Source organism: Falco punctatus, assembly GCF_963210335.1.
Source record: "Falco punctatus genome assembly, chromosome: 1".
In the NCBI taxonomy this organism is placed as follows: Eukaryota; Metazoa; Chordata; class Aves; order Falconiformes; family Falconidae; genus Falco; species Falco punctatus.
The window spans coordinates 110,680,732-110,691,871 of NC_137580.1; the positions used below are offsets into that span (position 1 = coordinate 110,680,732).

At 46.8% G+C, this 11,140-nt stretch overlaps 2 protein-coding genes across 2 annotated transcripts; both read left to right on the forward strand.

Annotated features, from left to right (window-relative positions):
- The first annotated feature begins 6,285 nt into the window (after positions 1–6,285).
- On the forward strand, positions 6,286–9,373 carry LOC308062579 (lysophosphatidic acid receptor 1-like). The gene has a single exon (XM_080384276.1). It carries the CDS (start codon positions 6,295–6,297, stop codon positions 7,261–7,263), a length of 969 nt encoding a protein of 322 aa, XP_080240402.1. The 5' UTR covers positions 6,286–6,294; the 3' UTR covers positions 7,264–9,373.
- Positions 9,374–9,511: 138 nt separating this feature from the next.
- ZNHIT3 (zinc finger HIT-type containing 3) lies at positions 9,512–11,094 on the forward strand. Its single transcript, XM_080384576.1, has 5 exons — positions 9,512–9,726; positions 9,899–9,930; positions 10,017–10,103; positions 10,216–10,296; positions 10,586–11,094. Exons 1-5 carry the CDS (start codon positions 9,647–9,649, stop codon positions 10,774–10,776), a joined length of 471 nt encoding a protein of 156 aa, XP_080240702.1. The 5' UTR covers positions 9,512–9,646; the 3' UTR covers positions 10,777–11,094.
- Positions 11,095–11,140: the final 46 nt, after the last annotated feature.

Sequence of the window (11,140 nt, forward strand, 5' to 3'; positions counted from 1 at the left end):
GATCTCAATTTTTTTTCTAAAAAAACTTACCTGACAGGTGTTTGATTATCAGGTCTTGATGGCATCTTTGCACCTAGGGACATTTTTGAAAGGAATTGCACTGTGGGTGGGTTTTATATAAAGGCCTTTGGACATTAAACCCTAAATACATAGGAGGATCTTGGCCAGAGGAGATAAGAGATGAAGTTAAGGAGGGAGTCTCTTGCAGATCACTGAACTCAAGGCTTTTTCTGACATAATGATTGCAGTTGTGTCCATAGCTACAGAATAGGTAAGAACAGGAGGGAATATCAAAACCAGTGAAAACTGCGCTTATTTGGTGGCCTTGAGAGCCACAGCAGCAAACATTTTGGAGGTGTTCCCCCCAGCCTGGTTTCTGAAATGCGTGAGATCTGACATTAGCCTGCTGCTACTGAAAGGGCTTCATGGGAAGCTTGGAGGGGCTGACGTGACGGCTAATGAAGCTTGCCTGTGCCTGAGCCAAATGATCCTACCATGTGCTGACGGGAGGAAGTCCAGAGCTGTTCCTAACCTTCCAGCTGACCGGCTGCAGGCTCCCCGCGTCCCAGCACTGCAGGCAGGAGGGGATGACAGCCCGCTGGGCCTGATTCTGTGGCACAAATGCACGAGTCCCAGTCGAAGTCAAGGCAGTGACACAGCCTTTTGTGCTGGGAGGCTGAGTTGTTGCTCCTAGAAGGAAGATCTAAGGTTTGTTGAGGATGAGACTCACTTGAGTCCAAATCATGTTCATAGATCAGCTGACCTGGGAGGAGTTGTCCCTGCAGGGGGAGAGGGAAGCACTTCCAAGGAACTTAACACACAGATGAATTTCATGATTAGTGACTGGGTGACTGGGAGACCTACCCTTCAGAGTAAGAGAACACACTTTCTTCATTTAGTTGTGTGTGTAATTTTCTCCATTAGAGTTCCCTCACCACTGAACAGGAAATCCGGAATTTCATAGCTGTTGGTGAATCAGTCTTCATCTTTCCCATTAAAAAGGGAGCTGGCTATGATTCTTCCTGCGTCTGCTCTACTGGGAACCTTGTTCTAACACAAGGTCAGTTCCATGGAATAGTTAGAAGCGTTTGCAATGGCCCTCGATTTGGCCTTCTGCTCAGCTCTGGTGCATTAACTGCTAGCTATTTTAGGCTGTACCTGAGGAGTAGACCCTGTATTATGCGATGTCATCATTAGTAAAGCTGAACTTCCCTCCTTTTCCCAGAATTTATGTAAAACGCTATTCTTTATGTGCATAAATAGTCTTTATTTGGTGAGTGATGAAACACTAGCAGTGTGCGACTTAACATTTCCTAGAATTACAAAGACGTATTCTGAAGGACGTGTGCCTCTAAGCTGTATATTTAGCTCTGCGTGTTTACAGCCTGCCTAGTTGCTTTGCCTGGTTTTGACACACACATGTTCCTGACCATTGCTTTTTTGTAACAAGAGCCCTCACTGTGCCTCTGTAGTAGTTTAGAAGGAAGATGCCCTTTATGTGGACCATTTCATGTCTAAAGGGATAAGATGCATTCTGGCTTCTTCACGTACAAATTATCAGTGGAAGGCTTCATTTACCATTCAGCCTTGGTTTCAGGTATTTAGCAATGTTTGTCTCCCTTTAGAGAGCATAATACAAGTCCCTCAGAGGTGAAAATAACAGTTCTGGCATCTCAGAGAAGCGTTTAGGCTCTGCATAGATGGGGAGAGGGCCTGGTTTGTGGGGGTGTTCTTGCAACAAGCTGTCCTTGCCATTATTTTTTGGCTTGTAGCCAAGGTAATGCTAAATAGCAGTCGGAGAGATTCAAGCCTGATGATTGTCTTTGCTTTATGGCCCTGGTGAGGACCATGAAAGCATAGCTGGGACGTCAGATAACTCAAAACCTGTGAGGTAAAAATTCCTCAAAGAGATTGGTTGGAGGAGGAGCAGAGCACTCTGTTTTGAAAACATCTCAGAAAAATCTTGGAAGGAGATCATACATCCCATTTGTGTCTTCCTCTCCAAAGAGGAAGACTTTAATCTGCATAAATTAAAGCATAAATTGGATAAATAGGCTCCTTATCTGTATTACTCCCTTTCCTGAATGTTCTGTATTTGCAGGCTTCATGATGCCCATTGAAAAACTGAGATGATGGATATTCTTGTCTCAAGGCATTGCTGAAAGTCATGGCAAGCAGGAATTAGTCTTCCTCCAGACTTAGCCAAGCTGCATTTTGCTTGCCATTTTTTGGCTCAGGTTGCGTGTTGCCCACAGCTTGGTACAGTGTATAGCTGGAGTGCAGGGGCAGCCGAGGAGAAAGCTGAACCACTGCATTTCACAGCAAACAAGGTCTGGTGTTTCAAGAATGGGAGTAGGAATTGGACGTGAGTTCAAGGAGAGTGTGACAGGGAAGAAGCCAGAACAGTAAAATCCCTTATAATTTCAGTGCCTTGTTTTTTCTCCTGTGTGTAGTGTACATACATGACTCTGAAAGTTAACACCAAATCATCTGTAGCTTAACTGAACTATAGGGTTCTTATCTTCATGACAGCTTCAGCTCCTGTAGTTTCAGACATAATTCAGTTTCTTGGTGTATTACTAGCATAAAGGACATAGAGAATTGCTGTTGCATCACCCTAAGGTAAAAGTGTATGTTGTCCAAGGGTTACTGCACAGAACTAAGACTCTCAGCTCCTGAACTTAATTTCCTGTTTTGGAATCAACTTTGGCATGTGAGAGCTGGGGCCTGTTGTGCTGCTGAGCACTTGAGATCCCTGTTGAAGCCTGAGAGCTGCAGGTTATGGGCATTTCTGAAACTGCAGGCTCAGTTGTGTGAGGTTAGGTTTTCCACAACAGCCACTTGAAATGAATGGTCATGAAAAACCCAGCCCAAAGCTTCTCACGTCTGTTTCTCAGTATCTCCAACATGTTCAGTGATTATTGTCTCCTCCACAGGCATAATCGTCGGATAATTAGTATTGAACTTTGAGATTCTGTACAAAATAATGCCATTTCTTATGCAGGGCAAACATCAGAACAAATTGGACATTCAGATAAAGAAATATATTAAAAAAATATAGCACTAGAAAGTGTTGCAGAAGGTGAAATCTAGATAGATATCAGTCAAAGGCTTGCCAACAGCAAGGTACAGCCAATGTTTAAAGTGTTAGCCTGAGATATAGGAGATTAGATTCAGTTCCCCCTGTACTGGACTTCTGTGCAATCTTAAGCAAATAATGTGATTGTTCTTTTCCCATATGTAAAATGTAGATAACGCTCTTTCTTCACTGGTGTGTTGTGACTGTAAGTACAGGAAAGATTGCAAAGTTCCCAGAATATGGGAGTATAAGAATGCCCTTGAGTTGAAATTGTTATATATAGAGATCTGGCTATGTAGCAGCCTTCTGTCTCACACAGTGTTTTGAATTCAAACTACTTGTCTTCTGGTTTTGAGAGCTCAGACTTTATTACAGAGAGTTGGAATATAGAGATCTGGGGTTTTCTGTATATTAAAGCCCATAAAAAAAGCAGTTTCCACAAGAAAATTGTCTCCTTTAATCTAGCAACATTATGTTAATTTTTATGCAATTATATTAGGGAAATAAGATTACAAAGCTTTTGTGAAAAGCTATTTATACTACGTGATATTATTTTTAATTACATTCTGATCTCATATTGTTCAGTGTTTCATGCTTGAACATCAAATCTTCAAATTAGAGGAATTTTAGTAGCATTTTCAGGAAGATGTAGGGCACTTCACAATCCAAGTTTATGGATATACTCTTCTTAGTAACTAGGACATTTTTAAAGATGTTTTACTTTGTGGGTAGCCTGTTGTTCATCATAGCCCTCAGCCCCTCTCCCTCAGCTCACAAAGCCGTGGAAAAGACAATCAGAAGAGATCAGGAGTGCTGGTGGCTTGGCCTGGTGTCCTCTGCCGTTCCTGGCCGACGGTAACCTGTGCTGTATGTTACCTGCCAACACGCTTGCTGCTATTAAAAGGGCTTGGTGCCATGCGGTGCTGATGTCACCACACGGGCGAGGTGACAGGAATAGCAGAGGCCTTGTTCAGCAGCTGCCTCACACCAAAGGTGGGGTTCACAGGTCTGTATGAGGTGGGTTATAGAGAGCACAAAGAATGGTTTATCCATGACACTTTTAGAAGAATGTTATAGGATAGTAATACATCAGCAGATTTGAATAATCAATTCTCAGCCCTTATTTCTAGATAATCATTCTTTGCACTTCCTTGTGACCAGCTGAAATACCTATTACTTATTTGCATAAAGTATTTCTAGTATATAATAATTGTGTACTACTAATTGCACACTGACCTGAATATACTTTCATACACTTCAACTTTAATAGACAAAAAGAAGCTATGGAATTTTCCTTTTTAAGCTCAACACTTTAGCACAGATTTCTTACGTTGTAAATGCTGGCAGAGCTGTCACATAGTTCACAGATTTACAGTTCTAGAGCCAGAGCTGCTGCTATAGTGATCAGATGTCAGCACTGAACGTGAAAGGCCCATAAACTTAGCTGAGCTGCTTTGCAATATCATGGTATAAAATTGTTTCTAATGCAAATTAATCCTTTGTTAGGCTAACAGTGAAAAAGAAATTAAATCAGAATAAATTCATAAGCAACATGGCTTTACCTGGACAATTTTGCTAAAGGCAAGCCGCTCGGTTGTGGATAGATGGCAGGTAGCAGCCAGGTAGCACATTGAAGATTTCTCTTGTATGTGGGCATTTTGAATGAAACGTGAGGTGATGCACAGGCAACCCACACTCAGCATTGGCAAACAAATGCAGCCACTTCTGGGCAGAAAAAATATCCACGGTGCTGTGCATACTGGTATGCTGGTGTACTGCTCACCTAAACCGCTCTGCTTAGAACCCCCATCCGCCTCGCTGTGCTACGCGGCGTTTTGTTTGTTCCGGCAGTGCCCTCTGCCGACAGCACTGAAGGGGTGGCCAAAGAGCTTTTCTCCTCCGTCTCAAGTATTTTAAATCCAGTTCTCAAAAATCATTTACCTTTAAAAAGAGAAAGAAAAGATATAATGATATTGTGTTGCTTTGTTAATGTGCAAATTAACTTTAAATAAGCAAGCACAAAATATCCCCTAACAAAGGTATGAGTAGAAGGTCTGTCATTTTCTAACTACATTCTCATCCAAGAGTTAATTAAGGTGGGAAAAATGGCATTTTCAGAACTGCTTAGGCATCTTAAGTCTCCGATACAACTAATCTACTGAAGGTGCTTCATTCTGTGCTTCCTTGTGTGCAAACTAAGTTAATTCAACAACTCATTAATGTTTTGGGGTTTGTTTTTTGTTGTGGTTTTTTTGTTTGTTTGTTTGTTTGGGTTTTTTTAACTTGTAAAGCATCAGTACCTGTGATTTACACAAGAGAAAGAAAGGCCATACAATTTCAGGTCCATTCTGACAACTTCTGAGTACTCCAGCACAGAGATATTTCTGTAAGCCCAAGCACAAAAGCATCTGTGGAGACAAATACTCTCACCTTTTTGGATCCCCTTTTAAGTGCTGCGGTTCATCATATGGTTTTGCTTACAAGTTTGGGGTTTGTAGATAATGATCTAACTGCACTTAGAAAAACAGCCACTGTTGGCTGCATCAGTTTGTAGTTGTAAGCAAGAGACTGAACAATTAGGTTCTGCTGCATCTTGCTCAATCTCGAGCACTTTAGGTTTGTGTTGTCACTAGAGCTGATCTGAAATTAGGACTTACATCCTCACTGAATGGGGGCCCAGGTTGGTGGCACAACAGTCGTGCGCTTCTTTAAGTTCCACCAGTCACATCCGACCCCCTCCAAAACCAAAAAATTACTGCTTTCCATTTTCTGGCTCTCTAATCCTTTATCCATCTAATTTCTTTGTGTATTAAAGCTGAATTCACATTCATTCCATTTCAGAATATCCTTAAAGAATTTTAAACTACTGACGTGAGCATTCACTTTCATAAGGACTGGCCAGATTTTACTCTTGATAAATGTTACTTTAAGCAGATCATCTCTCTTGTGGTAAATATATTTTCCAGTTTTGGCTATCCTAGCAACTTAAAGGTAATTGGCTATTCCCTGAGCTGGTAACCCAAATATTTAAAACCACAAGTGGTTAATGTTTAATCCACTGTCATGATGATGATGTGGCAATAGAAGCTGTGCATCAGGATTCGTTCTTCGCCTGGAGAACAAAGTGGCAGTAACACTCCAGGCGTATGGTCTCCTTTGGAACATGGGATGAGTAAAGCAGACCTTGTTAACAGTTGAAAGTAGGATTTTCCACCATGAATGGCTACCCAAACTGTTCTGCTAACCACACTAAAATTTGGAGCCATTATTTAGTACTTGCATTGGGCATTCCTCAATTGACCATTAACGTTGCATCTGTGATCTTCAACTGCACAGTCATCTTCACCAGAATGGCGATGAAGGACCTGCACAAGCCTATCTCTATACTCTTCTGCAATCTGGCTTTTTCTGATCTCTTCACCAGCTTTTCTGGCTTTTGGATTTCGATGCTGTTCATCACCAACCCTGACATTACAATCTTTGGATCCGAGGATATGCTGGCACCTTATGCTTTATATACGGTGTCTATTTTATCCACCATCTATAACTTGGTAAGCATTGGAATTGAACGCTATCTGGCTGTGGCTGAAAGCATGAGGACAAGATTCAGGGTTGCTAGAAAGCATTCCATAGCTGCAGTTTTAATTAACTGGGTCCTTGCTTTCTTTTTGGGCTGCTTGCCATTGATGGGGTGGAACTGCTTGCATACGGAAAAAAATCTCTCTGTCCTCTACAGTCCATTTTGTGTCAACTACCTTATCTTCATTGCCATTCCCAATGTTGTGGTGGCTTTTGTGATACCTCTGTTCACTTACCTTAGAATCATTATTATCCTGAGGAAAAGAAAGCTGAGAATGAAGGCATGTGGACAAGCTACTGGCACCTACAAATCGGCTGAAATCCAGGTTGCCAGAACCAGTATTTTTATCTGGCTCCTGACGCTCATCTCCTATGCTCCTTTTTTTGCAGGAGTCATATTCGATGCAACTAACCATCAGTGCCCCCTTGATCTTTACCCAGGCATCTATATCTTCCGAAACTGCACGGCTATGCTGATAACCATGAACTGTTTGGGAAACCCCATAATATATACCCTGAAAGCCAAAACTCTGGGGGCGAAGCTCAAGGCTCTGCAATGCCTCTCCACCAACCGTGTCCGAGCCTGCACCATTGCGAACATCTAGCCGGGCCTGCCCTTGGTCCAGGACTGCTGCTGTGCCTGGCCCAGTCACAGAATGGCAGAGCGGTGGGGGTGGGAAGGGACCTCTGGAGACCCCCCTGCTAATGCAGGGTCGCCTAGAGCAGGGTGCAGAGTGTCCTGTCCGGGTGGGTTCCCAATGTCTCCAGAGAAGGAGACCCCGCAGCCTCTCTGTGCAGCCCGTGCCAGCGCCCTGCCACCCTCAAAGGAAAGTTTTCCCTCGTGTTCGTGTGGAACTCCCTGCGCGGCAGTTTGTGCCCGGTGCCCCCTGTCCTGTGGCTGGGCGCTGCTGAGAAGAGTCCTCCTGACACCTGCCCTGGAGGTTCTTGTACGCGTTGATGGCTCCCCTCTGCAGGCGGCACGGCCCCGGCTCTCAGCCTCGCCTCGTCGGGGGATGTCCCAGCCCCTCACCACCTCCGCAGCCCCCCCAGACCCTCCCCAGCCGCTCCCCCTCTCGCTGCAACTGGGGAGCCCAGAACGGGGCGATGGAGTCGGAGCGGGGTGGGGACAGCGCCGGCGCTTCAGCACCCAGCCGGGGGACAGCGCCGGGGCGGGGGCCGGGGGGCGCAGCCGGGGCAGGGGGCAGCTTTCCCTGACGGCTCCGGCCAGCCCGGCGCTGGGAACGCGAGGCTGTTTGGCTCGGCGACCGAAGCGAGTCCGTCAGCCGTGCTGGCTCCGAGTTGTGCAGCAGGCTTCTGTGGGGCGCGCCGCCCTGCCAAGGCTCCCACCGCTCTGCTGTCATTTGTGCGGGCTTGAAGGCAGCTGGGTGGCTAGGAAATTTTCAGTAGTCTGGGGGGAAATGTAGTTTTACTTTCTCATTTCATCAGTGAAAGCGTATCTGTGAATATCTCTTTATTAATGGCGGCGCTCAGCACTGTTTTGCTGATGTAATTTTACCTGCAGTACGTAGCTGGATTACATGGTTTTATGAGACATTTGTGACTACGCTTCTCATATTTCTGCTTATTAATAGAGGCACGCTTGAGTCCATGGCTTCTGATATTTACGCTGTTCTAGGAGAAAATCTCACTGGAATTCTTCAGTGTCAGAATTGCAGTCAAGTTGCCTGTACAAAACAAAACAAAATAAAAATGTTGAGACCAAGTATTTTGTAAAAGGAAAAGGTCTTACCCCCTTCCCCCCAAAAAAAGAAATCGGTTACTGAATAGTTGATCTGTTGGATCCTAGTGGAGATGAATGTGTATCCTTAGTCACAGAGGGATAATGTCTAGAAGAATCTCAGTGCTTCGGGGTCTTCTCTCTTGCACGGTTACCAGTCTAGGAGCCTTGACCGAACAGATCCTGGTGACATTTCATCTTTCTGGTTTTAATGTATGCTCAAATGCTACTCAGTGGTACATCACTGTGATAACCCCTGCTGTGATAACGTTCTTGCATTCATCAAACACACACAACCCAATCCAGATCGGCCCTTGCAGCACAGGTTGGCGTTTTCAGGGTTTTTTTCCCTGGTTTGTTTGCTCTGTTGTCATTGTTTCAGCATTTCAAAGGCGTAAGAGAACCAAGAAGAAAACTCCATCAATCTGTTCCTGAGCAGGTATGAGAAAATAGTGGGTGTTTGTGTAAGAAATGGGTTCACCTCCTAATGTAAGCGATGGGCAAGTGCCATTACATTAACAAACCCGATACTTAGTGCTTTACGTTTATGGCTATAAAACCCCTTTTCTGATCTACTTTACGTTGAAGAACTATGGGAGAATTTCCTTTGTCTGAATTAAAACTCAGACATTTAAGGAAATGGATGGCACGAAATGATACATAATTAAAATTAATTATTTAAATGGATAATGTAACTCAGGCAAGATAAATCTGGCTCCAATATTTTTTCTTCTGAACGCTACCGTAAGTGTTTCCATTAACTCCGGTGCCACCAGCCTCGGGAAGCGCTGGGCTGGAACCTGACCAGCTCTCTCCTGCTGGGTGGATTCCAGCCTACGCTTGTACAGGAGATTCAGCCAAAGCTCACCACGGGGCAGATGGCAAAGATCAGCCCGAGGGGGTGTTATGTGCTATTTATTAGATTATTTGGGTTCTATTAATCTCCATACCGCCGCGGGCAAAGTGATGTGTCATGATCAGAATACAGTATGCAGCGCTGTCTATCGCAGATTGCCATTTCAAAAGCAAGGTGACAGCTGGAATCCAGCCAGACCCCCATCAAGAGGCGATATATAAGGGTATATGCGTGTGTGTGTAATAGCCCCGGGCGGTGGGGCCCGCTTTCGGCGGTGGATTAGCCAGCCTGCGTGGAAGCGCTCGGCGGGGCCCCGCTCTCGGCGGTGGATTAGCCAGCCTGGGTGGAGGCGCTCGGCGCTCCGCTGGCCGGACCTGGCGCGGTGGCGGGTGCCATGCGGGCACCGCGGCCCTGCACCGTCTGCGGAGCGGCCGGCGCCGCCAAGTACCGCTGCCCGCGCTGCGCCGCCGCCTAGTGAGAGCAGGGCCGGGCAGGGGGCGGGGGGCGTCGGGCAGGCGGGAGGGGCGGCGTGGGCTTGCTCGGTGCGGGGGGCGGAGGGGGGGGCGGGCAGGCAGCGGGGGGGGCGGCGTGGCCTTGCTTGGTGAGGGGAGCGGCCCCCGCCCTTACCGCGACTCTCGCCCCACAGCTGCTCCGTGCCGTGCTGCAGGAACCACAAGGGTGAGTGCCCGTCGGGCGGGGGGGGGGAATGGAGGGGCGGGGGGGGTCGGGGGGCCCATTCCGCTGCTAACGCCGTTCTCCCGCAGAGCGATGCCGGCCGGAGCCCAAGCGGGAGCGGCCGGCGCCCGGACAGGCCTTCCCCGGCGGGCCCAGCCGCGCCGAGCAGCGTGCAGGTAGGTGGGACAGGCGGGGGGCGGCCACGGCCCCCCCAGGAGCCCGGCCGTCCCCAGCACCCCCCCCCCTTAGCCCGGGCTCCCCCCTCAGCCTTGCTCTCCCCGCCCGCAGGCAGCCCCTGGTCGGTGGAGGACATCCTGGCAGAAGATGATGAGCAGGACCGTGTCCCGCTGCACAAACTCAAGCTTTTAGGTAACCTGGAGAGGTCTGAAGCCAGCTGGGGGGGGGTGAGAGGGGTGGGGGGGGTTGAGGGGGGGGGGTGGGGCGGAGGGGCAGGCCCTCAGCCCCGGGAATCTCACGGAGCTCTGCGCTCTGGCCCCGTCGTGCACCTCATTGCAAGGCCGTAGAGCTTTACGTGTCAGATACCTGGCCTTTTGCTATGGCTCTGAAAGTTTCTTTGCAAAATAAGGGCAGCGTCAACCACTCTGTAACTCTGCAAGATTAGTACTGATTATCTTTTTCCTTTTTATTTTTTTTAAAGGGGAATCGGAGGAGCTGAGAGGCTTGCTTCTGAATCCACATCTCAGACAGCTGCTACTGACAGTTGATCAAGCAGAAGATAAAAGCTCCCTCATGAAGAAGTACATGCAGGAGCCGATATTTGTTGAGTTTGCTGACTGCTGTTTGAGAATTGTTGAGCCTTCAGAGAAGGAGAATATTCTTCCTGAGTGAGCTACTTTGGGAATGGTTTTCTTTCCTTGAGACTTTTTCCCCCTGATGGAAGACACCTGGCAGACCCCCGTGCTGCCGCGGTGCACCGTTCTGTGTATTTCCGCTAGCTTTGGTCACACTTTCTCATGGGCGTCAGTGCTCCAGTTTTCAATTTAGAATTGATAAACAGTGACGTAGTTGTGTTGGACAGATTTCTAGATACTAGAAATTAAACTTGATGTTCTGTGGACTTGCTTTCTGTTGGTACAGAAACACTGTGGGAAATGTTGCTTCCCAATGACAATGTTAAATATATTTGCATTTATTTTAATCCATAAACTACTCTGGAATGTTTTTGTTAACTAAACCTTGTTGGAGGTGGTCA